This window comes from Sarcophilus harrisii, chromosome 5 (assembly GCF_902635505.1).
Source record: "Sarcophilus harrisii chromosome 5, mSarHar1.11, whole genome shotgun sequence".
Classification (NCBI taxonomy): Eukaryota; Metazoa; Chordata; class Mammalia; order Dasyuromorphia; family Dasyuridae; genus Sarcophilus; species Sarcophilus harrisii.
In genome coordinates this window covers 22,057,424-22,084,917 of record NC_045430.1, presented here as the reverse complement: position 1 = coordinate 22,084,917, position 27,494 = coordinate 22,057,424, and the positions used below count along the sequence as shown (strand labels likewise).

Here is a 27,494-nt window from a genome sequence, read left to right as displayed (position 1 = left end):
CAGGAAACTGAAACTTAGAAAAAAAGATTATGTGACTTGCCCAAAGTTAAACAGGACGTAAGAAGTGGAATCATTGACTCTGGCAGGTTTTCATGGAATTTTTTTCCTGGGCATGGCCGTATGAGATGGCATGGGGCAGGGGTGGAAGAGTATTGAATTTAAAATCTGAAGAGTTAGCTTCAAGTCTCACTTTTGTCACTGTGGGTAAGTCACTTACCCACTCTATGCATCGGTTTTCTTTTCTATAAAATGAAGGTGTGACTCTAAGGCTATAATCCTGTGAGTTCAAGAGAACTGAGAATGAACCTTCCAAAATTCAGGGTATAGAATAGAAGTATTTCTGGGGTTCTCTTTCCTTCTCCCTCTCACTCTAGCTCCTTACCTTTTCTTCCCCTCTCTTCCCTTCTTCCTCCTTTTCCTTCAATTCCTTTTCCTTTCCCTCTCCTTCTCCTTCTTCTTCCTCTCCTTTTCCCTTCCCTCTCTCTCTCTCTGTCTTTTTGTCTCTCTCAGGATGTAGATGTGTCAGTCTGTCTCTGTCTGTTTCTGTCGGTCTGTCTCTCTCTCTCCCCACCCATCCCTTTCTCCTTTAAGTTCCCTTTTACCCTTAAATCTATAATCTAATGAACTCTGTCTGTGTCTCCACATCCTCATCTATAAAATATGGGGATTACACTCAAAAGGTCCCTTCCAACTCTGACTCACAATCCACCTGACCAGGGGCTAAATAACATTGTCTTAACTAGTGTAATGGCCACCCACTGTTGAGACATCTCCCCTGTGTTAAGCATAGAGAATATGGCCAGTAGCCCTCCACTCGTGTATGAGTTACTAATGCCATGACTATTGTAAGGTTTTATTTTGGTTTTTTGTCTTTCTTTGCCCAGGACTCAACACAACACCTGGCTTAACAAAAGCTCATTGTGGTTTTTCTGATCATGAAACTTTTCTCTCCTTTGTTTCTTAGCTGCCTCCTCAATTCCAGTGGTACAGCTTACTGCAAATGTGCTGCTGGCTTTCAAGGGAACGGGACAGTCTGCACAGGCAAGTGGATTTTATTTCCGGCCTTTTCAAAGTGGCCTGATTATGAAGCCTTGAGTCTTCCTCTTTGGTACAAATGACTAATGGGGATTTCTGGGGACTTCAATGATTGAGGACCATGAATTCACAAGATCAGACACTTAGAGCTTAAAAAAAAAAGACCTTAAAAATAATCTCCTTCAGCCCTCTTATTTGAGATAGATGAGAAACTGAGCCTCAGAAATGCTAAGCAAGTCACACAGCTAACAAGTGTCTGAAATGAGATTTGAACCCAGGCTTTCTAGAGGCAGCAAGACGGCACAGTGGGTAGTGCACTGAACCCAAAGTCAGGAAGATCTGAGCCCAGCTTCAGATACTTACTAGTTGTGTGATATTGGACAAGTCACTTAGCCTTTACTTATCTCAGTTTCTTCATCTGTTAAATGAGAATAATAGTAGCATACCCCTCCTAGGGTTGTGAGAATCAAATGACATAATATTTGTAAAGTACTAAGCATAATGTCTATAGTAGCATATAGTAGGTGCCATATTTTTTAACCATCTGTTATTATTTATAAAGCACTCTGCACAGTGCCTGCAAAAATACATATAAAGTATACATATATACGTGCCTGCATATGTATTATATACATGTTAGTTATCATTATTTTATTAGCTATTATTACTTGTAAAATACAACACAGTGCTTAGTACATAGTAGGTGCTATATAAATGTTAGCTGTTATTATTATTATTTTATCAGCTATTATTACTTGTAAAGCACTTAGCATAGTGCCTGGTACATAATGGATGTTATATAAATATTAGAAGTTATTTTTATTAGCCGTTATTATTTGTAAAACACTTAGCACAGTGCCTGGCACATGGTAGATACTATATAAATGTTAGTTATTTTTATTAGCTATCATTATTTGTAAAATATTGAACACAGGGTCTGGCACATAGTAAGTGCTACATAAATATTAATTGTTATTATTATTATATTGTCAGATATTATTACTTATAAAGCACTTCACATAGTACCTAGTATATAGTAGGTACTATATAAATGTTAGTTATTATTTGTAATTTGTATTAGCACAGTGCCTGTCACATAAGTAACTACATAATATTAGTCGTTATTATTTTGTCAGATATTATTATTTGTAAAGTATTAGCACAGTGCCTGGCACATAGTAGGTACTATATAAATGTTAGTTATTATTTGTAAAGCACATTTTAGGAATGGTCCTATGACATTGTTGACTCTATTGCCCTTGTAGGTCATTAAAACCCACTTTATTCAGTTCTCTGAAGCAACAGAAAATAAATCCATTTCCTTTTCCACATGACAGATAATACTTAACACTAGGGGCAGAGAAACCCTCAAAGATGTATCCGCAAGCAGGAAATATTTTGTTCCACTATGGAGCTGGAATTTGAAGGCCGAGACCGTGTCTATTTTCATTTTCTGCTGGATTGGCTGAGAGGTTAACAAACTAGTGACCTATATGGGATCAAATTCCATTAATCAGACTCTTCCTTTAGTCAGAATCTTTTCTTCAAGTCAACAAGTATTTATTAAGCACTTGCTGCATGCAGACCACTGGGCTATGTACCAAGGCTACAAAGATCTAGATGACATAACCCATGTTTTCAAGGACTACCAAGGAAGAAAATAGGACACACACATAAATAAGTATGACACAGAGAGAGGAATGCAATACAGGGAGAAGTCCAAGGGATAGGAGTCATTGTTCAATTAATAAGGGAGAAGGAGGAAGAGAAAAGTGTCAGAAAAATCCCAAGAAAGAGGAGATACCCGAGTTTTGTCTTAGAGGGGAAAAGAAACTATTCCAATCATCTTTCCTTCATGCTTAGTCCCTGGAAATTACCTTACATCTAATTATTTACTGCCTATTTAGTAATATTACTGCATATCAATAACAACATAAGTGATATATTAACTACTCTATATTTAACTATTTACCCCATATATTAATGATAATATAATTAATATATTAACAACTTTATACTTATTTACTTCATATATTAGTATCACTAATAATAATTTAATTACTATATTAATTACTTTATGTTTTAATTTGCTCTGTGTGAGTAATTTTTTTCCAGTGGAATATAAATTCTCTGTTCAAATTATAAACTTAGGGACAGCTAAGTGGCAAAATAGATAGAGCACAGATCTTAGAGTCAGGAGGATGCGAGTTCAAATCTAGCCTCAGACACCTTGAAACTTACTAGCTTTATAGCCCTAGACAACTCACTTAATCTCATTGCCTTGCAAGGAAGGAAAGAGGAAAAGAGGGAGAGAAGGAGGAAGGGGAGGGAAGGAGGAAGGAAAGAAGGAAATTATAAACTTAAATAGAAAAGCAAGATCTACATAATAGAGATTCACAGTTTCACCTAGTACCTGAAATAGTAGGAAAATGCTTATTTATTTTCAGTGTTTGTTCAGGTCAGATTAAAAATAAAGGAAAGTAGTATATCCAATGACTATCACAGTGTAAATGGAAAGAACAGTAAGCTCCCAAATAATCCGAACTGAATGCTAAAAAATTATAAAGAATAAACTTTAAATGGAAATAAGCACAATAAGATAACTCTTCTTGTTCCCCTTTTACCATCAGGTGGGAAGTCAAAAGATATGGTTTCAAATCTTCACCACAACTACATTCTATCTCTGGGACATTGGACAAGACACCACTTCTAGGCTCAGTTTCCCCCTCTATAAAGTGAGAGGGTTGGACTAAACTATCTCCAAAGTGACTTCCAGCTCTCAAGCTATAATCTATTTCTTTCTGTAGCAATTGATGCTTGTGAAACCAGCAATGGGGGTTGCTCCACCAAAGCCGACTGCAGGAGGACCACACCAGGAAATCGAGTGTGTGTTTGCAAAGCAGGATACACTGGAGATGGCATCGTATGCCTAGGTATGTACAAAGCTATAACTAGGGTGAAGAAGCTGGAGCTTTGTCCCTGGGCGTCTAAATTTAAGGGGCAGCATGAGTACTCTTTTAGCAGCATAAAAGCAGTAGAGCTTAGAAACTAATCAATAAGGATGATTAGTTAAAATAGGAAGCAGTCAGATGATGGCTTTCCTCCCTTATCCTTAATGCCCCAAGGAAATTTCTCTCAATTCTACCTCTTTCCCTTCCTAATTCCCAATGAATTACTTCCCCAATGTCATTCTCATGGTTTTCCATGGTACCCACTCATAAGAGTAAGTATTCAATGTCTCTTATTCCTTCTTCCAATAGGTTGTTTTTTGTTTGTTTGTTGGGGAGGTGGGAAATGAGGGTTTTGGAGTCTCACCGCATTTTTGATTTTTTAAAAGTTGATTTCCAAGGGCTTTCTTTGTTATGCTCATTGCTCCAGGTGTTAAATTTCCTTGGAATAACTCTGGCTAGAAACTCTCAGAAGGTGAACTCTTCTCCCCTATCCCAGGATTTATTTCGTTGCTAAAGACCAAAATAGCGCAGATAATGGCAAATGACATCAACCCAAGTATGACAAAGGAGTTCAAGGGCTAAGTAACAACAATGTATATGAGTTTACAGGCAGGCAGTTGTAGGTGTGATAGCAAAAATTAGTTTGGAAGGAGCTGTTTTAAAAAAAATAAGAAGTTTAATAGAAAAAAGGAAATAGAAGAGATGGAAGAGATAAATAGAAAATAGAAGGGAGAGATGGAGGAGATAAATAGAAGGGAGAGATAGAGGAGATGATAGAGGAGATGATAGAGGAGATAGAGGAGATGATAGAGGAAATAGAGGAGATGAGAGATAGAAGAGATGATAGAGGAGATGATAGAGGAGACATGGGGGGAGGGGGTCTGGGCAGAGGTACATAGTAAAAAGGACAACTTTAAATAATATTTGCTTTAAATTTCTTGGGCATTTTGTCACTGGATATGACCAAAATAACCATGGGAGGGTTTTTTTTTGTCTAGATAGAGGAGATGATAGAAGAGATAGAAGAAATGATAGAGAAAATAAAAAATAGAATAGATGATAGAGGAGATAGAAGAGATGATAGAGGAAATGATAGATAGAAGAGATGAAAGAGGAAATGATAAATAGAAGAGATGATAGAGGAAATGATAGATAGAAGAGATGATAGAGGAGATGATAGAGGAAATAGAATAGATAATAGAGGAGTATATAAGAGATGATTGATAGAGGAGACAGGAGACAGAAAAAGACAGAAGAGAAAGATAAAGGAGATAGATATAAGGAATGGTTGGATTAAGAAGCACATAGGAGGGAATAATTGATAAGACTACAGAAAAGCAGGAAGGAAAGACACTGTTAAGAGCTTTAAATGCCAAAGTTGCTTCTAAAGGTAATAGCCAGTGTGGTTTCCACCCCGCCACACACAATTTATTCCAGCCTGATTTAAAGCATAGAAACTGAAACATACACAGAAATCTCTCTTTTTGGGACAATAGGAGTTAAATGACTTACCCAGAATCACACAGCTAAGTAAGTATATGAAGTCCTATTTTATCTCAGGTCCTCCAGACTTTAGGGCACTAACAAGTAATCACTGAATTTCCCTTTCCTAACTGTTCTTTGACAAAGGAAGTTAAACCCATCACATTTTCAATCTTTGTCACGGTCTTGGCAAACCCAGTTCTCCTAGAACCCCTCCTCTGGAAAGGGAGTTTATCTGACTGATTATGGGTTTTATGTTTCAAAGAAATCAATCCCTGTTTGGAAAACAATGGTGGCTGTGACCGAAATGCGGAATGTACCCAGATTGGACCCAACCAGGTAAGTTGTGTTTCTATTCCCTACCCTCCTCATTGTTCTAGACTTCTACTGGCAGATTCAATATTAGCTTCTTTGAAAGTAGGAAGAGACAGTATAGTATCACAGAATGTACTATTGGAATTGAGGGGTCAGAGCTGAGGGTCTATTCAAAACTGCATGCCTAGCTAAGGAAGGTGGAGCAATAAAACCTCATCTGGTGCTCCTTATGTGTCCTCTGCAAAAAATCCAACTTGTCTGAATGACGATATCTTGCTAAAAGACATCTTGTCTCCTGGATGAACAGATATCCTGTCTTCTTCCTTATCTCTTTTACAATTTACAACTTTGTAGGTTGTTAGCCTGATAGCTAACCCCAAATTTTCAACATAAAAACTCTCCCCAAGCTATTTCTAGTTGCCAGACTCTTTCAGAGTTTCGTTCATCTGCTGTGATAAATAAATCTTTTCTGACCTTAAGATAATCTCTTTGAATTCTTTCAAACTATGAACCATGACTCGCACGCACTTCAGTATCAGGCAATGATCCCATGACACCAACTCTGCAGTCAGAGGGGGGAGAGGAAGGAGGGTGAAGACAATCCAGAAAAAAATGCTGAAAAGTAAAGGAGATTATCCATGGAGACATGATGGAGAAGTCTGAATTACAGACTAGTGAAAAAAAAAAGGCACATACAAGGCAATGTGCTGTGGTACATTAAGGAGATACAAAGACAAAACTGAATGAGTCTTCTCAAAGACCTATTTTCTCCTGTGGAGGAGGGAGTACAGCTATTATTATCCGCATTTTTCAGTGAAGGGAACTAAGGTTTAGAAAGTGGTTTGGTCATGGATATACAACTCGTCTATGGAGCTATCAGTCTAAACCAGAATATCAGAGCTGGAAGGAATCACAATCCAACCTATTCCAAAACAGGAGTCCCATCTAGAACTTCATTGGAAGATGGCTAGCTGATCTCTATTTAAAGACTTCCCTCCAGGACTGGGAGGAAACCCATTCCACTTTTAAATTACATGAATTGTTAAGAAGTTTATTTTCTTATGTAAAGCCCAGACCTATCTCTATAAAAATGATACTTGTTATTTCTAGTCTGCTAGAACTACTCTACTCTTGGGTTCATAGTTCTTCCACTATTCTGATACCCTCCTCTGAACACTCTCCAACCTGTTAGTATCCTTAAAATGTGAAGTCTAGAACATAATACTCTAGTGCACGGTCTGACTATAGCAGAATGGTAATCTAACCCTAGATCTGGTACCTCTTTATGTAGCTTGAATTTGCTTTTTTTAAGATACCACATCACATCATATTTACTTATACTGATCTTGGAAACCATTTAAGTCCCCAGATCTCCTCCAATAAACTTTGGCTTAATCATGCCCATCCAATCTTTGTGCAGTTAAAAAAAAAAAAACTAAGTTTGTCTCTTTATATTTCTTAGAAATGACTGGATCAGGAATTTCATTAGCATAACACACTCCCAAAGAGAAAAATGTCTCTCCCAATGCAGATTGGTACCTGCTCTTCAAATGATATTCAGAGTTTTCTGGGGCATTGAAAAGATAGATTTGTTGAGAATCATATAGCCACTACTACTCAGAAGGACTCCTTTCCTATTCAAGTCCAACATTCTATCCAGTATGAGATGCTTTTTTTACATTTATTTATATTGAATTTCAGGTCCTTAGATTTTTTTTTTTGTAATTCTAACCTATTGAAATCATTTTGGATCCTCTGTTATCAATCACGTTAGCTAATATGTCCCATCTATGTCTTCACTCAAGTGAATAATAAGGATGATGAGCACTATAGGTAAAGGGATAAATCCCTAAATTGCTACATTACAAACCTCCTTCCAGACCATATTGATGACTTGGTGACTTACTGGTTCTGATTGTTTAACCGGTTCAGAGTCCAACTACTTATACTGACATCTAGATCCCACCTTTCCATTTTTCACAAATGAGGTTTTGTCATCTAGATGCCTTGTTAAAATCTACTTAAACTATATCTACAATATCCATCCAATCCACTGTCAAAAACAGAAATAATATGATCATTAGTTTCCTTTTTAAAATGAGACCTGGACTCAAATATTCTATACCTAGGTGACACAGTAGATTCAGAATTAGGAAGACCTAAGCTTAAATCCAGATTCAGACACTTACTAGTAGACACCTCACTTAACCTCTCCTGCCTCAGTTTCCTCATAATAATAGCTACTACTTTCTAGGAAGGATGTGAGAATCAAATGAGAAAATATTTTTAAAGTGCTTTGCAAAGCATTAAGTATTATGTAAATGCTAGTTGTTATTATTGTTTCATTTCCAATGCTCTACTACCCTATCATGGCTACTTGATATAACTTCAAAGATGCAGCGAAGGTCCTTTTGTCCCACATCCAGCTTGATGATGTCTGAAATTTCACCATTAGAGATTCATTATTTTCCTTGAGATTTAAATTGCAAATTCTCTTGAGAGGGAATTCTATTACAGAGTGTCAGTCATATGTACCTAATGTAAATGAGTTTATTATAACCTTGATTAAGGTCAAGGCTAATGATAGGGAAGTTGTTTATTGTATTTTTAAAAAATTTAATTTAATTTAATTTTAAAAATTACCTGAGATCTGATTAAAGATGCCATGTGCCTTTTTCTCCCTGGTAGGCTGCCTGTAACTGTTTACAAGGCTATACAGGAGATGGTAAAACATGTACACTCATCAATATCTGCTTAACAGTGAGTATGGTTTTTTGACAAATTTTTAAATTAAGTTTTTCATTTCATTATTTATAGCATTTATTTCTTTTTAAATTAAATGTATTGATTTAATTTAATTATCAATTTTATTTATTTTTTTAATTTAAATTTAAATCCAAATTCTCTTTCTCCTTTCCACATCTTTTGTACCCACTGAGAAGGCAAACAATATGATAGCTATCATCTTTGTATACAGAAATGTAAAGTTTAACTATTGAGATCTTTATGATTACTTTTCTGTGTTTACTTTTTTCTTCTCTTTTATTTGAATGTCAGATTCTCTATTCAGCTATGATCTTTTCATCAGGAATGTTTGAAAACCTTCTGTTCCATTTTTCTCCCTGAATAATCATGCTCCGTTTCCCTGGGTAAATTATTCTTGGTAATAATCCTAGCTCTTTTGCCTTCTGTAATATCATATTCCAAGCTCCCTGCTCCTTTAATGTGAAAGCTGCTAAATCTTGTATGATACTGACTATAGCTCCAAATATTTACATTGCTTCTTTCTGGCTGCTTGAAGTATTTTCTCTTTGACTTAGGAGCTCTGGAATTTGGCTACAATATACTTGGGAGTTTTCATTAGGAATCTCTTCTCCAAGGTGATCAGTGGATAGTTTCAATTTCTATTTTGCCCTCAGTATCTAAGATGTTGGGGCAATTTTCCTTGGTGATTTCTTGAAATATATCTCCTCCTTTGATCATGGCTTCCAGGTAGCCCAATTTTTTAAAATTATCCTCCCTTGATCTATTTTCCAGATCATTTGCTTCTCCAATGAGACATTTCAGTTTTCTTTTTTTTTTCATTTCATTCTTTTGACTTTGTTTTAATGATGAGTTGTTAGTTATTTTGTTGTGAGGTTTTTTGACATGCCATGGAATAATTGGCTCCCATTTGCCCATCTCTAATTTTTAAGAAATTTTTTTGTGAGATTTTGTATCTCTTCTTCCATTTGGAAAGTTCTGCTTTATAAGGAATTCTTTTCTTCTGTGAATTTTCATACTTATTTTTCTATTGCATCCATTTTATTTTTTAAAATGTTATTTTCCTCAGTATTCTTTTGACCTCTTTTACCAAGCTTTTAACTCTCTTGTCATAATTTTCTTGCAATATTCTCATTTTCTTTTCCATTTTACCTCTATTACTCTTATCTTTTTCTTTAACTCTTCTAGGAATCCTTGTTGGGCTTGGGTTCAATTATCATTTTTCTTCTTTGATGTTGGTAGTTGTTTTCACATTAATGGCTTCTTCTGAGTTTGTGTCTTGGTCTTTCCTTGGTCTTTTCTGTCACCATAGTAGTTTTTAAATAATCGATTTTTTTTTTGTTGTTGCTGCAACTCATTTTTCCAGCCTATTTTTTGACTTTGAACTGTATGGTAAAATTGGGTTTTGTTCACCTGGGGTTTCCCAAGCTTCATGCTTTTTCATGCTGTTGTTTTCAATACTAGTCTGGGGGTCTTCAGGCTTTTGGTATTTCCAAGGTGGTATAATCCTGGAAGAGGCATGGTCACTGCTCTCCTGTTCAGTGCTCTGGTCTTTATTCAAGAAGGTCTCCTGGTCTCCTGAAGCTCCAAGTATAAGCATTTGTTTTGGCCCTGGAACTATGACAAAGACCCTGCCTCTTGTGACTTATCTCCAACAGTCCTCTCTGCCCTGCAGCTGTGACCCATATGTGTATAGGCAATAGAGTTGCCAATCAGTTTCAACTGTACCCAGTGCCAACAAAGGGTCCCCTATAAAATCTTTCTGATTCGTTGTCTGACCCCCTTATTATCTCTGAACTAAAAGCCCCTGAAGTTGCTGAAGCTGCTACTGCTGCTGCCTTATTTGGGCACTCCAGATATGCTTCCACACTGATGTCGTAAATTTTCTGCTGACCACCAAAATTTTCTTAACATGGAAAATTGTCTGGAATTGCACATTATACATGCTTATAGACAAATAATTGTGTACCCCCAACTGCCTCTTATTCAAAAAGACAAAGTCGAGGCCATTATTTTTCTGGGACAGTCCCCAGAGTTCCCCTGAGTCATTCACAAAGCTGTGCACAAGGAGCAAACATCTCTCCCAAATGGTTCTATAAATACTTCCCATCCTTTTTATTTATAGTCCTGAACACCTGAAATCCTCAGGGCCTTTGGAAATCATTTAGCCCAGAATTCCTATCACTGGAGCCCTTTCTTGGGGAGAGGAATTACATTGTTCTCCTCTCTTGACCTGGCAACTTCCTCTTCTCAGAATGATCTCGGGCACGTTGTCATTCTGCAGGAACAAAGCAAAGCAATGAGAGAGGGCCAGAGATCCTGGCACTAGGCCCACGGGTTTATCCTAACAGTTCTTGGCTCATTTCAGCACTCATCATGCTGGTTTTCGGGAGCAGATTGTCTTCTTGCCTCTTGTAATAAGTAACCTTTCTTAGCAATCACGACTCACATTTAAAAAACATCTCAGGGTGTACAAAATACTTTCTTTCTAATGGTCCTGGTAAACACAGTGACTCTGCAGTCAGAGGAGCTGGCTTTGAATCTTTTGAATCCTTCTCCTGACACTTATTACTTATGACTTTGGATCAGTCACTTCACAAGCCTCAGTTTCCTCATCTGTATAATGAAGGATTTGGAATAGGTGCCCTCTGAGGTCCCTTCCAGAATCAGAATTCAGATCTCATTCTTCCCTTTAACATGCATATATTAAGTTACAAAGATAAATACGAATTGGTCTCTTCTCTCAAAGTACTTACCATTTAACTGGGGTGATAGGACATGTATATGGGGAACTAGAAGGTGAATTTTTAAAATGAAAAGGGCGTAAGAGAGGCGCAAAGTGTGATGAGCTCAGATGAAGGAAGAAATCCAAAGGCAAATCTCTCCACCTCAGTTTCCTCTTCTGTAAAATGAGAAGGTTGGACTAGGTAACATCTAAGATCTCGCCCAAGTCTAAATCCATAATTCTAAATCCATAAATCCATAATTTTGTTATATATATAAATATCACATATATTATATACATATATATCATATACAAATACATAGATAGATATAGGACTAATCCATAATCCTATGATCATATATCTCTATATAATATCTATCTATATATCATATACATCTGTAAATGAACAAACAAATGAGTGAATGAACAAGCAAATGAATGAATGAAGGACTTTGTTCCCCATAGTCCTAGAGAAAACAATGACTCTAGAGTCAGAATATTTCAGAATAAATGAATGATTTAGTGTAGGTCTTCATAACTACCTTACCTCTTCCTTCTCTGACTAACCCTACTTATTGTGCTATACTCCATACTCTCTTATCCTTATATACTTTATTCGTGATAGTAATCAATGATGCAAGGCATCCAGTGCTGAGAAAAACACATGGACATAGAATCATAAAGAGCCTCAATTCAAATTCCATTTTACAACACTGGGGAAAACAGCATTTCTAAGTCTCAGTTTTCTCATTTATAAAATGGGCATATTGCTATTAATAGGACCTACCTCCCAATTCTGATATGAGACTCAATTGAAAAAAAAATTGTTTTGATAAAAAAACATTTTGTAAACTTGAGAAATTTATACTATTTTCCTCCAGACCTGGGGTTTTGTTAGTGTCATCAGCATCCCCACTCACTTAGTCCCATACAATGGGTACCCAATAAATCCCACAGACTTCTGATCATGATGCTAACTTCCTCTAAAGCTGCTGCTCCATTGACTCTGGTGCCCTTGTCCAGAGGTGGTTCAGAATCAGGATGGGGAATGGAAATGAACTAGAAATTATCCTGCTCATGAAATTGTCAATTTTGAATAGAAAGGGGTCCAGGGGACATCTACTCAAGCCCCCCTTCATTTCCCCAGATGAAGAAACTAAGACACATAAAGTGACTTGCCCAAAGTCACACAAGGAAAAAAGATATAAATAAATAAATATTTGTTTTATATATTGGCTGAAGCAATTAGGGTTAAGTGACTTGCCCAGGGTTACACAGCTAGAAAGTGTTAAGTGTCTGAGATCACATTTGAACTCAGGTCCTCCTGACTTCAAGGCTAGTACTCTATCTACTGCACCACCTAGTTGCACCTATATATAATATATCTAAAAAAAAAAAAAAGAATAAAAGGCCTTTATCTTCAAAACCTGTGTTATTTCTACTATGCAATGCTATTTGTGTTAAGAGCAAGGTGATGGTATAAAATAATAATAATTATAATGTTATGTTACCATAATGTATTCATACTTTATACTCTTTATGGGATATAATATAAATATATATTATGAGCTATAATGATAACAGTTAATATGCTCATCAATTCAGCAGCCCTTGACATGCCCATGTGGGGCTAGAGATGTGTCATGGTAAGCCTGCCAACTTGTAAATCAAGCAGGATGAATGCTGCCTACCAGCCCAAATCTATTGCAATCCATCCATCAGTCCATCAATAAGCATTTGAAAGTTTTTGCTATGTTCTAAGCATGGTGTTTTGCTCAGGGAATATGAGCACAAAGAATGAAAAAATCCCTGCTTAGAAAAAGCTTATATTCTAAAGAAAAATCACAACATGAGCAAGACCAGAGCCCCATCTTTTCAGGTTTTTCAAATGAATTTAAAATTAAGTGATTATCTGGCTTGTATTGCAAGTATATCTGAATCAAGCAAACTAACTGAATTACTCTTCCATTGGCAATCTCACTAGAGAAATGGTGGCTGCAATGAATTGGCTATCTGTAATCAAACTGGCGTAGACGAAAGGACTTGTACCTGCAAACCAGGTTACGAAGGGGATGGATTCACCTGCCGGGGACCCATCTATCTGGTAAGTAAGTCATTGCCCATTTCTTAGGAAAAAGGCAGTTAGGAAAGGCAAGTCTTACCAAGTTTTTTCCTAGGTCTTTACAAATAAACAAATGAATGAATAGCTAAAGAGATAGACAAGCTGATTAGAGCATTGTTTATTAAATATAATTTATATCCCACCCAACCCTACTTAATATTATCGTGCATAATAATAACATGTCCCTGATAATTGGTGCCATGAAAAGACCATCTGTAGTTGAAATAAGAAAAAGGGTAGTTAAGTCCTCAGGAACAGAGTCAAGTGAGAGGTAGCTAAGACAAGGTAACATTTAAACAACCAAGCCTGGACAGAAACTTAGCAAAGAGGAAGAAACTAACTGGTCTAAAGAGATTATAGCAAGACTCAAAATATTAGGATGCAGAAAAGCTATATAGTAATGTCATGTAAATGGAACCCATCAAGATAATGTGTAGGGGGTAGCTAGGTGGCCGTGGATTAGAGCACCAGTCCTGGGGTTAGGAAGACCTAAGTTCAAATCCAGCCTCAAATATCTGACGGTAATCACTAGGCAAGTCACTTAATTCTGTTTGCCTTGCCAAAAAAAAAAAGACATTATTATATAACAAACCATGATTCCAAAGGACTGATGATGAAGTATGCTACTCACCCCCCTGACAAAGAGGGATGGAATCAAGACACAGAATGAAACACTTATTTCAGAGCATGGCCAATGTGGGAATTTGTTTCGTTTGACTGTGTATATTTCTCTTTCCATTCAATAATTTTATTTTTCTAATTACACATAAAAATAGTTTTCAACATTCACTTTTCTCTGATTTTAAATTCCAAATTTTTCTCCCTCCTCAAGATAGCAAACAATCTGATATAGAATATACACATACAATCATGTTAAACATACCACATTAGACATGTTGTGAAACAACAATTACACACCACACACACACACACTGAAAATAGTATGTTTCAGTATGAGATCAGACTCCATAATTCTTTCTCTAGAGATGGATAGCATTTTCCATCACGAGCCCCTTGCAATTTTCTTGGATCATCGTATCATTGAGAAGAGCTAAGTCTAACATCCTGATATCACACAATGTTTCTGTTACTATGTGTAATTTTTTTTTTGGTTCTGCTCACTTTACCCAGTATCAGTTCACTGAAGTCTTTCAAGGATTTTCTGAAATCTGCCTGCTCATCATTTCCTATAACACAATAGTATTCATTATATTCATATACCACAACTCGTTCAGTCATTCTCCAATTGCTGGGCATCCCTGCCATTTCCAATTTTTGCCACTAAAAAGAGGGCTGCTATAAAAATTGTTGTACATGTGGGTCCTTTTCCATTTTTTATGATTTCTTTGGGATACAGATCTAATAGTAATATTGCCGGATCAATGGGTATGCACAGTTTGATTTACCTTTGGGCATAGTTCCAAATTGCTTTCCAGAATGGTTAGATCAGTTCACAATTCTACCAATGATGCATTAGTATTCCAGTTTTCCCTCCTCTTCTCCAATATTATTCATTTTCCTTTTCTGTCATATTAGCCAATCTGAGAGATGTGAGTTGTTTTAATTTGTACTTCTCTAATCAGCAGTGATTGAGCATTTTTCATATGATTGTAGATAGCTTTGATTTCTTTATCTGAAAATTGATAGTTCATATCCTTTATTTATTAAATTGGAAATGACTTATAGTCTTATAAATTTGATAGTTTGAGAAATGAGATGTTTGTCAGAATTATGTATATCTTTTTCTTTTTTTTAAATTGCTGAAGTAATAAGGGTTAAGTGACTTACATACCCAGGGTCACACAGCTAGGAAGTATTAAGTGTCTGGGGTCAGATTTGAACTCGGGTCCTCCTGACTTCGGGGCTGGTGCTCAATCCACTGTAGCACCTAGCTGCCCCAGAATTATGTATATTTCTTAAAAGGAGGTAAATAACCTCCTTTTTTAAATTGGGGTGATGGGTAGAAATGTGGAGGAGGGTAGAAAAATTAATGCTTCTTAATCCAAAATGGTAAAATAAAATGAAAGTTATATAAAAAGACAAAATTAAAGAGGTATGTTTGACAGCTTCCTATATGAAGTCGCTCCTTCCAGTCTCAACCCTATCCATACTTGGAGCACTAGATATATTCCAATCAAAGGATTTGGGATTTGAATAAGGAGTTTCTTGATCAGACATGGATCAGATTAACTAGACTCCAGGGAGTGCTAAGATGTTGTGAATTGTGGGTAACAGGGTTTGCTTGGTCCCTTCCTCCAATAATATGCTATTCTTGTGTCCATACCAAAGACAATAGACACATTACATTATTGCATTTTGTGATTACAGGAACTTCCCAAAAATACTGATACCATCCCCTACTTCTTTCATCTTCAGGTAAGGAAATCTCAGTGTGTATGTGGCCATCTGACCACAGGCTAGAGCCATCCAGGCTGTCATGAATCTCTTGCTTCTCTAGATCAGAAAAGACCTCAAAAGCTATCTAGATGATAATCATGGTGATGGTGATGGATGGTGATGGATGGTGGTGGATGGTGATGGATGGTGGTGGTGATGGTGGTGGTGATGGTGATGATTTTCTTCTTCATTTTGCCAGGAAAATGCCATTCGAGACCTGATGGGCCCAGGTCCCTTTACTGTCTTTGTGCCTTGGAAGGAAGCTTTAGAGAATGCATCCCAAGTAAGAAAATCACACTGGGGGCAGCTTAAAATGTGGAATAGTTCAAATTCTTTGATCTCACAAATGAGGTAGGGCCTGAAAAGCCACAAGGAAGTACATTTGGAAGGAGGAACTTAGGACTGTCCAACAGCAAAGTCAGTTGTGTTGGGAAATAATGAACTTACCATCACTTGAAGTGTGCAAGCAGGGACTGGCTGACATTTTGAAAAGTGAAACAAAATGAAATATTTGACTGCCAAAATCCCTTACAATTCTAAGATGAAGAGGCAATGTAGTTTATTTGGCAGTCAAGGGTCCTTGGGTTTGAATCCAGCAGTGACTATTACTGGCTGGCAGACAAGAACAGATCACTTCCCCTCCATCAGCCTCAGTTTGCTGACTTATAAAAAGGGGATGATAATACTTCCCCATCAACCTCACCAGTTTGCTATGAGGGAAAGGGCTTTATGAACCTTCAATCACAAATGTAGAGCTGGAAGGGACCTACCTCAGAGATCTTCTGGTCTAATCCCCTCACTTTACGAGTGAAATAAATGTTACCTAGAGAGATAGGAACATAGGAACTAGTATTGTTTAGTAGATAGGATACTGAAGATCTGCGATCCCAGGATCCTAAGTTATGCCTTGCCAAGTAATAGATACATTGAATTATATTTATTATTATCTTTTTTTCATCTTTCAAAGGTTAGATAATAATAATTATTATTATATTTTGTGTTAAAAATAGTATTAGATCCTTGCTCCCTATTCTAGCCCATTTTGCTTTTGTTGAGGGGGGTACTAAGGAGAAAAAGGGAAGAATACAAGAAAGTAGAGGAGAATAAGTGAGTGTGTGATAGATTCAATATTGGCAGCTTGGCAAGGTAGGTTCAAGGAGTACTAGCCCCTCTGGTCTGAGAGCTTACCCAGCCCTTTTCAGGGTTACTCGTCTACCTTTAATGTTCATCTTTCACCCACCTGTCACCTGTGGCTCCAAGGAACATAGCATGCAGCATATTCACAACCCAGTAACAACCATTTTGGCAAGTGAGCTAAACAGGTTGAGAGTTATTAATGGGTCTCAAACCCAAAGTGAGTCAGAGGGATGTCTACCCCAAGCATCAGTCATCTTGACTTTTGTCTTGCCATTGGACTTCAATAACTTACAAAGAGAGGGGGAAGCTGATGACTTTGTACAATTTTGCTTTAAGAACAATTCACACATAAAACAAGATATCACCCCTATGATGTCACTGGTCCCCTTCAAAAATGAAGGAAAAATAACATTGGCTGCTAGGTGACACCATGAATGGAGTACTGGATTTGAAGTGGGGAAGATCTGAGGGCAAACTCTACCTTAGGTACTTATTTGCTTGTAGTCCTAAGCAAGTCACTTCACTGCTGCCATTTTTCTTCATCTGTAAAACGGAGATAATAGCCAATAACAGAGCCTCCTAAGGTTGTTGTAAGGATCAAATGTGATTTCAGATGTAAAGCACTTCCCAAACCTTAAAGACAGAAGTAAAAGCTAACCATCATCGGGGCTGCTATTGTTATCATCATTCTCAGACACAGGTTAAAGAGTGGATCACCCAGGGCGTCATGCCGCAGGTCCTTCGATACCATGTAGTCGCCTGCCAAAAATTGCTCTTGGAAAACCTAAAACTGATTCCAAGTATGACTTCACTCCAAGGGGAAACCATCCATATCAATGTGTCCCAGGTAAGAGAAGCAGCCTCCTACAGCCCCCTGGGAGGGTCTTACTCCTTTCAAACTCTCTTATCCCCTTGTTTCACTGGCTTATGGATGGGATGGAGCTTCAGGTCCCCTATGGAACTCAACACCATGCCCAACTGAGACTGGATTCATGTATGGCCGTAGAGAATAATATCTTAGAGAGCTGATCATTAATAAACAATTATTACTATTGATTTTTTTAAATTATACTATAGTTTTGCTTTTCTGCAAATGAAAATTGCCTTGTTTAGTTCATTTTCTTATTAAAACAATAAGTAATTATTTAATAATAAATACTTAAAACAATAGCTAACAAGACTTTGAATGACTAAAAAGGAAGGCAACAGCATATAATCTATAGATCTGAAATCAAGAAGCCTTAGGTTTGAGCCCTGCCTCCGATAGCTACTAGGTTTTTGACCCTGTGTTTCAGTTTCTTCATCTACAAAAATGTACAGTTGGACTCGATGGTCCCCAAGTTTCCTTCTAGTATATGATCACTCACTGATCTCTTGATTTTGTCCCAGAGCTATAATTAGTTACTATATCAGCTATAACTGCTCCAGGCAAACTGCACTGAAGGAGCTCAGTGGGACAGAGTTGGGCCAGAGAGGCACTCACCTAGAATCAAAGAACTACCAAGAGTTTCCTATTTCCATGAATAATTCTGGATTTCTAGGTGTTAGGTTCAATGTTTCTGTGCTACAGAAGCACTCTCAATTTCAGAGTCTTGGTCACACTAACTGTAGTTTTGTCTCTGTTTTGCCCATAAGTGTATGAAGAACAGTTGCCTGATGCTTTAGTGGATAGAGTTTGAATGAAGAGTCAAGAAAACCTGAATTCAAATCCTTCCTTAGACACTCATTAGCAGTACAACCCATTGCCTCTCATTTAAACTCTCTCGGCTCAAAAAATTTTTATATTTGTAAACTGGAGCTGACAATAGCATTTCACAGACATATTATAGAGTTCAAATGAGATAATATACATATAAACAATGCCGAGTTTAAAATATTATGTAATTGTTTGCTATAATAATACCTATCGTTGTTATTATTAAATCAAAACTTGGCTGGAAATCAGATGACTTTGAATTCTTCTAGTATTTACTAATTTTGTAACAACGGACAAGTCATTTAAACTCTCAGCTTCAGTTTACTTATCTATAAAATGGGAGTGGTAATGCCTATTGTAAACTAACTGTCTTATGGATTTTTTGGTAGAAACTCAAATATAAGTTACTATTCCAATCTTAAAGTCCCACTACTACTCTTATCATCCTTACTAGTAGTGGTAGTATTTGTTGTGGCTCATGAGTTGGTTCAATATACCCAGTTGTTGATTTGGATTTGGTTGTTAAATTTGTTTTTTTATTTATTTCAGGATATGGTTTATGTAAATGGCAATGCTAAGATAGTGTCCAGCGATATCATCTGTAGCAACGGAGTGATCCACATCATAGACCAAATACTGGTGCCAAAAAAATTGCAAGAAATACGCAAAGATGCCTCTGGGAATAATGCAGTGAGTAAAAATTTGAAATGTGGACTAAGGTGGCAATTTGGATAGAGTGCCAGACTTAGAGTCAGGAAAACTCATCTTCCTCAGTTCAAATCTGACCTCGGACACTTACTGGCTATGTGACATTAGACAAATCATTTAATCTTGTTTGCCTCAGTTTCCTCATCTGTGAAATGAGTTGGAGAAGGAAATGGCAATCCAGGGCAGTATCTTTGCTAAGAAAACCCCAAATGGGATCATAAGGATTCAGAAACATCTGAACAACAGCAGCCTGAAACCTAGAGATCCGATTAAATTCAGTTAAGAATGTTTCTAATCCAAAGAGGGAAGTATTTTAGTATTAAATTCAGCTCAATAAACATTTATTAATCAGCCACTAAATGCCAATAACTGTGCTAGACACTTGGAATACAATAAGAAGATGAAAAACAATTTGCTCTCTCAAGGAGCTTACTTTCCACTAAGAAGGGGAGGGATGACTTTTATGCAGATTTCTTCATTTATTCAACAAGCATTTATTAAACATCTACTCTTAATTAAGCATATTATTATTATATGTTAAGCATATATTATACTTTTTATTTATATCCTCAGAGCACACCATAAGTCACCCATTAGGTGTTTAATAAGTATTTGTTGACTGCCAAATTGAGTTTTAGAACCTCAAATAACCATCAAATAATTTAATTCTTGGACAAATGAGAGAAAACATAAAATATTTGTTTCTTTGTAGGATATCATCTCAGTGGCAGTTCAACAGGGGTACCTGAAGTTCGCCAGCATGCTCCAGGTAAGAACTGAGGACAGAAAAGGAGACCTAAATGCTTAGAGGTGTTTTTTTTTCCAGGATTGCTCTATTTTTCCAGGCCTGTGTCGAGAAAGGCAGACATTCTGGAAGACAAGCTCATATTGTCTCCGTTGCTTACTGCTCGTGAGATCCCTGACAAGTATTTAAACCTGCTGGTTCTTCGATTTCTCTCATCTCTCAAATGAAAGAATTTGGGCTAAATGATCCCTGAGTCTTCATCCAACTCTGAATTCATAAAATTCATCCTAAATTCAGCAAAACTCTATAGTCTCTTGGGGTTCTATGTATAGTGAAGGGATGAGGGTAGGAAGGGACCTCCATTATTATCTGAAACATGAATCCTTTACTTACCTATAACACTTCTAATCATCTAGCTTCTAGTTAAAGATTCCAGTGATAGGGAGCTTACTACCACATGAGGTAGATCATTTTATTCTAGATAGCTTTAATTTGGGGGAAATTGCTTCCTCATATTGACAGGAAATCTACCTCCCTGTAACTTACTACTATCATGCTAGTTCTCTTTTCTCATGGTCAGAACTCTCATTCCTTTTCTTCATGGCAGTCTTTAAAGAGTTGAAGAAATTCATCAAATCCTTTTACCCTTCTTCTTGAGGCTGAAGATTCTATTCCCTTTCTCTGATTCTTGTATGGAATGGTACCATTCTGCTACCAACCATTCTGGCTGGCATCTTGTGAGCGATAATCTAGCTTATTCGGAATCCTATATCTAGAGATCATCTAGTTCAACTCCTTTGTCCAACAGATGGTCCCAGGGTGGGAAAGTGATCACAGGGTCACAGATTTAGACTGGACTTGAGAGTTCATCTTGTCCAACCTCCTTATTCTATGGTGGCAGAAACTGAGGCTTGGGTAGTGACTTGTCTAAAGGAACACAGGGAGCAAGTATTAAAGGTGAAAATTGAACCCAGGGCTTCTGATTCTGAAATCAGTTCTCCTTCCATTGTACTCTGCTACTTGATGTGCTCTTTTTTTAATTTTTAAAAGTTTTATTTAAAGTTTTAAATCCACATTTTTTCCCTCCTTCCCGAGATGGTAAGCAATAAGATATAGTCTATAAATGTGCAATTATTTAAAACTTTTCTATATTAGTGATTTTGTACAAGAAGACTCAAATAAAAAAGAATGAAAAGAAAAAGAAAAATAGCATGCATCAGTCTGTATTGAAACAATATCTGTTCTTCCTTTGAAAGTGGATAATGTACTTAATCATTGGTCCTTTGGAGTTGCCTTCAATCATTGTATTGTTGAGAATAGTTAAGTCATTTACAGGTCTTCATTAAACAATATTGCTATGACTATATACAACATTTTCCTGATTCTGTTCTCTTCACTATATATCAATTAATGTAAGTCTTTCCAGGTTTTTCTGAAATCATGCTGCTTGTCATTTCTTAAAATGAGATAATATTCCATTTACAATCACAAGCTCATGGCATGTTTAACCACTGTCAAATTGATAGGCATCCCTTCAATTTCCAATTCTTAGCCACTGCGAAAAAAGAGTTTTAAGAAACACTTTTGTACAAATAGGTCCTTTTCCCTTGTGGGGGAATGTCTTTGGGATATAGAACTAGTTGTGTTATTGTTGGATCAAAGAATATTGTGGTTTTATAGCCCTTTGGACATAGTTCCAAATTGCTTTCCAGAATGCATTAGGGTCCCAGTTTTCCCACAATCCCTCCAACATCCAACATTTTCCTTTTTTGTCATATTACTCAATGATAAGTGTGAGACAATATCTCAGAATTGTTTTAATTTGCATTTCTTTAATCAATAGTAATTTAAAGCATTTTTTCACATGATGATAGATAACTTTGTTTCTTTGAAAACTGCTTGTTCAAATCAATTGGGAAATGGCTTTTATTGTTACAAAGGGGATTTAGTTCTCTCTATATTTGAGAAATGAGGTCTTTCCCCCAGTTTTCTGCTCTCCTTATAATTTTGTTTGTACAAAACTTTTTAATTTTATATAATCAAAATTATTTACATTTTGTTATATTTTCTATATTTTCTTTGATCCTGAATTCTTCCTTTATCCATAAATCTGACAAATTAACTATTCCATGCTTTCTTAATTTGACTTCATCATGGTATATGTGTGAGATGTTGGTCTATACCTGGTTTCTGCCATACTAGTTCCCAATTTTTCCAGCAGTTTTTATGAAATAATGAGGTGTTTTTTTTCCAGAAGCTTAGAACTTTGAATTTACCATATACTAGATTACTATGGTCGTTTGCTACAATACATGCTGTACCTCATCTATTCCACTGATTCACCACTCTGTTTCTTAGCTAGTTTCAGGTTGTTTTGATAATTATAGCTTTCTGGTACACTCTGAGATCCAGTATGACTAGACAACCACCTTTTGTGATTTTGTTTTCATTGATTCTCTTGATAGCCTTGAACTTTTGTTCTTTCAACTGAATTTTGTTACTATTTTTTCTAGTTCTATAATTTTTGATAGTTTAATTAGTATGAAACTGAATAAATAGATTGATTTAGGTAGAATTGTCATTTTTATCATATTGGTTCAGCCTACCCATGAACAATTTATATTTTTTCCAATTGTTTAGATCTGATTTTGTGTGAGAAATATTTTACAGTTGTGTTTATATAGTTCTTCAGTTTGTTTTGGCAGATAGACTCCCAAGTATTTTATTATGTCCTCTTTTTAAAAAGAATTCTTAAATATTGTATTGATTTTTTTTTCAACAACACTTTTCACTTTGTATTGATACACACCATTCGGAGCACAACCACCAAAATCTTCCTTCAAAGTGGTTAAATAAAACAAATGAATACATTGGCCATCTCTTATAAAGCATGTCTCATTCAGCACCTATAATCTACTACTTCTCTGCTAACAGGAGGGAGATGTGCTTCCCCAACAATTCATCAAAGTAAAGTTTTCACTGCACTAATCAAAGTACTTTGCTGACATTTTCCTTAACCTTATTATGGTCATTATGTGAATCATCTTTCTCACTCTGCAGCAGGTCATTCAAGGCTTCCTGAATGCTTCCCATTAATGATCACTTCCCATTTAAATGCTTCATGCACTCCTGTTGACAAACAACGGTGGGAATCTCCTTTGTTTGATACCATAAGACTTGCTGCTACCGATAGTTTTGCATGTTGGGGCGAGCTTTCCTTCTGTCTTGATTTCCTTTGTGGTTCATGCCCTCAGAGTTCTAAGACAGTGTAGATTGGGGAGGACACAATCTGAGCAACATCACAAATTGGCCTATAGGGTTCCAAGCAAACCTCTAAAAGTTGTGAAGAAAGAGGGTGCTGAGATTTTCACTCAGGCTCTGAACTGTTTCTTCCTTCCTCACTTTGCTTTGTGGCTGGATTTCTAAAGCTGATTTACTGTGTGTTTCAGGACACTGGTTTGCTAAGTTTTATCAATGACCCCGTCCACAAACCCGTAACCCTGTTCTGGCCCACGGACAAAGCTCTGAAAGATCTTCCCCAGGAACAACAAGATTTCCTGTTTGGCAAAGACAAGGATAAACTAAAGCAATACCTCAAGTTCCATATCATCAGAGATTCCAAGGTAAAATCTCCAAGGAAGGGCCCCACTGTTGGAAATACTCAGGAGTATTTCCAAGGACCAATACTTTTCTGGGCCTGAAGTAAAACCATCCATATTTGTAAACAAAGTTGGTGTTTTCTGGGATATAGCCCGGTCATTTCTTAGCATCCTCTCCATCTTTGACTTCCTTTGTATCTGCTTATCTGTGTACCAACTCTATCCCAATCCTACTTCTGTAGAATATCAGATCCTGGTGGGCAAAGAAGATCCTCCTCTGAGATTCCCTCCACGTTAGCCTATATATGTCTTAGATTGCATGTTGTATTCCCCATTAGAAATGAGGGCAGACTGCATTTTTAATTTCCTTCACAGACTAACTGTACAATATTTCAGAGTCCGATTCTTTTTGTACAGCAAAATAATGGTTTGGACATGTACACTTATTTTGTATTAAATTTATCCTCTAATATATTTAACATGTATCAGTCATCCTGCCATCTAGGGGAGGGGGTGGGGGGAAGGAGGGGAAAAATTGGAACAAAAGGTTTGACAATTGTCAATGCTGTCAATACCCATGCATATAACTTGTAAATAAAAAGCTATTAAAAGAAAAAAAGAAAAAAAAAGAAAAAGAAATGAGGGTATAGACTGATTTTTTTCCCTTCTTTGTAATCCCAACACTTAGCACAGGATCTGGTATATGAAGTTTGAAGAAATGCTTATTGATGTATTGAAGTCAAGTGAAGTCTCATTTTTTTAATCTTTTTTTGGTGAGGGAGTTAGGGTTAAATGACTTGCCCAGAGTCATGCAACTAATAAGTATTAATGAATTTGAATTCAGGTCTTCCTGACTCCAGAGTCGGTGATCTATCCATTGTACCATTTAGCTGTCCCAAAGTTTCATTTTTTTTTTGCATATTCAAAGTAGAATGTAAAAATATGATCAATTGCAGAGAACAATACTAGTTAATATTTGTCTAGCACTTTAACATTTACAAAGTACTTTATCTGATATTATTTCAAATAATAATAGCACTTTGATAGTATGGCTATATGTTACATATGTGTATGTGTGTGGAACTGTGTTGTGTAGCAATTTTATATAGCGCTTCCAGTGTGCCAGACATTGTGCTAAGCACTTTAGAATTATTACCTTATTTAATCAATCATGGGAGAGAGGTATTATTATCATTCCCATTCTACAGATGAGGAAACTGAGGCAAACAGAAGTTAAGTAGCCAGAGTCACATAGCTAGTGAATGTCTGAAGCTGGATTTGAACTGAATTTGGGTCATCCTGACTCCAGTTCTGGTGCCCTGTGCATTGTGGTGCACCATAGTTGCCCAAGATCACAAGGCTAGTAACTATAGGAGGCAAGATTTGAACTCAGGTTTTCCTGACTCCAAATTCTATCTACTGTGCTACACAGTCACCTCAAAAAAATATAAATAGTACTTGGGGAGTTCCAAGATGAGAAAAGTCACTTCCAGCAGAAAGTTGGAGGAGCAGTTCTGAACTGATTCTTGAAGAAGCCCTAGAATTTCCCCAAAGCAGAGATGTGGGAAAGGTATTCTCACAGGAAGAGGAAATGATCAAAATTACTGTGATTCTACTGACAATTTCATCCATATTATCAATCAGTCAATCAACAAGCATTAATTAAGTGCTTAATGTTTGCTGGAAGCTCAAAGATAAAAAGAAAACATCCTGTTGGTAGAACCACATGGCTAGATGAGCCATTACCTTGACCACCTTATTTTCCCATGGTTTTGTTCTAAACCCATCCTGAAAGTCAAATCTATCCAGAGAGTCTTTTTTCACTGTCCTAGTTTTCAAATTATACTTCCTTTTAACATCCAGCATCTAACTGAAAGTGTTAATTTTGGGGAAATTTTTGGGAAAGGGAACCCAAGAACATGGTATGTTTTCCAAGTATCCTAGAATTCTTCAGGACACTAGGTGTTAATTAATGCTATATTAATTAATAATGCTATATTAATGGTAATTAATAAATTAATTTATATTAACTAATTGATATAAATTATTTCTCTCTCCCAGATCTTGGCAGTGGATTTGCCCAGTGTTGCATCCCGGAAGACATTACAAGGTTCTGAACTCAATGTGAGATGTGGTGATGAGAACAACATTGTAAGTATTCTCCAGAAGGGCTGGGATGATGGAAACAGGTCTATGGGGTCATAGGAACATGGATTTCAAGCTGCAAGGAACCTCAAATGTCATCAACAACAACCCCATCGTTTTATAATTAATTTAAGTAAGAGCCAAAAAGATAAATTAGTTTGCCTAAAGTTACATAGTTTATTGTTGCTGTTCGGTCATTTCAGTCATATCTAACTCTTCCTGACCCATGTAAAGTTTTCTCGGCAGAGATACTGGAGTAGTTGACCATTTCCTGCTCCAGCTCATTTTACAAGTGAGGAAACTAAGGCAAACAGGGTTAAGTGGCTTGCTCAGCAGTCACACAGCTAGTAAGTGTCTGAAGCCACATTTGAACTCAGAAAAATGAGTCTTCCTGACTCCAGGCCCAGCGATCTAGCTGCCCTAGATGTCACGTTGGTAGTATAGGGATCTTGTGATTTCAAATCGAGCCTTCTTTTCACTGAACTTCTTCAAATTCACAAAATAAAAGATTGTGTCACTATGGCTACTATGTCCATACTACTATTATTCTGTTATTGTCACTTGACAATATTGTCCATTATAATTTATTATCAATAAGAATAATATAGCCAGCATTTCTATAGCACTAAGATTTTTCCAATATTATCCCATTTGAGTCTCACATCCTGAGAAATAGGTGCTATAATTATCCCCATTTTACAATTAGTTTTTGGGATTTGTTCCAGGTCATATAGCTATTGAGTGTCTGAGACAGGATTTGAACTCAAATCTTCCTAATATCACAACTTAATCATACTTTATTAACAGTGTCCATTGGCCCAGAATGTCATCACTTCACGATCAGCCTTCTGGTCCTGAAGAGGTGGAATGAGTGTTCACTGAAATGAACCCTAGAATTAAGAGTCCAGTCAAGAAGATCCGTGTTCAAATATCACCTGAGATACTACCAAGCTGTAAAAGCTTGAGCAAATCACTCAGAATTTCAGTTTCCTGATGCATTAAATAACAAAGCAGAATCTGATGACCCTTTTAACTCTAGATCAAAAGCCATGTGGTCCAAACCTGTACTCAGATCTTCTTTATCTTGATGGGACCTGTCAGATCATGGGCTCTGCTGCCATAGCTTTTAAACATCCAAGGTCACCTCCTTCACAATAAAGCATCAAGAAGGACGTTAGTGGAAGCTGGTTGAGTTGCTCCACTAGTTGTCACAGCCTGGGATGGAGATAAAGTCTTGGGAGGGCTTGTGGATTGACTCACTGGCATTCTCCCCTTTCTCTCTCTCTCTTAGGGTGACCTCTTTCTGAATGATCAGAAGTGCCGGATTGTCCAGCGGCAGCTCGAGTTTGATAGCGGCATTGCGTATGGGATTGACTGCATGCTGATTAACCCCAGCTTCGGGGGCCGCTGTGACAGTTTCGTTACCTTCAATGTCTCGGTCAGTCCTAAAATTGTCCTGCCCCATCCCCTGTTGTTTTGATGCTAGGCTGGCTTCTAGACAATGACTGTGGTCTATGGCCTATGATCTGCAATGTGGCTAATGTAAAAGCCTTTTGGGTTGGTCTTTGGGTTGGTTTTGCAGTCAATCTATTCAGACATGGGTCTGGGAGTAGGTAGTGATTTAATGGTGATGTCATTCAATCAACAAGGAGTTTTTTGAGCACTTACTATGTA

General features: G+C 36.9%; 1 protein-coding gene across 1 annotated transcript in view; it reads left to right on the top strand.

Annotated features, from left to right (window-relative positions):
- STAB2 (stabilin 2) overlaps nucleotides 1-27,494 on the top strand; it is a 156,738-nt gene that overhangs the window by 97,908 nt on the left and 31,336 nt on the right. The window contains exons 41-53 of the mRNA XM_031937828.1: nucleotides 965-1,041; nucleotides 3,843-3,968; nucleotides 5,734-5,807; nucleotides 8,472-8,543; nucleotides 13,256-13,375; nucleotides 15,722-15,769; nucleotides 15,990-16,073; nucleotides 17,622-17,774; nucleotides 19,173-19,313; nucleotides 20,044-20,100; nucleotides 23,526-23,699; nucleotides 25,737-25,826; nucleotides 27,112-27,258. Of these exons, the coding sequence (XP_031793688.1) occupies nucleotides 965-1,041; nucleotides 3,843-3,968; nucleotides 5,734-5,807; nucleotides 8,472-8,543; nucleotides 13,256-13,375; nucleotides 15,722-15,769; nucleotides 15,990-16,073; nucleotides 17,622-17,774; nucleotides 19,173-19,313; nucleotides 20,044-20,100; nucleotides 23,526-23,699; nucleotides 25,737-25,826; nucleotides 27,112-27,258 (1,363 nt within the window). The remainder of the gene's footprint in view (nucleotides 1-964; nucleotides 1,042-3,842; nucleotides 3,969-5,733; nucleotides 5,808-8,471; nucleotides 8,544-13,255; nucleotides 13,376-15,721; nucleotides 15,770-15,989; nucleotides 16,074-17,621; nucleotides 17,775-19,172; nucleotides 19,314-20,043; nucleotides 20,101-23,525; nucleotides 23,700-25,736; nucleotides 25,827-27,111; nucleotides 27,259-27,494) is intronic.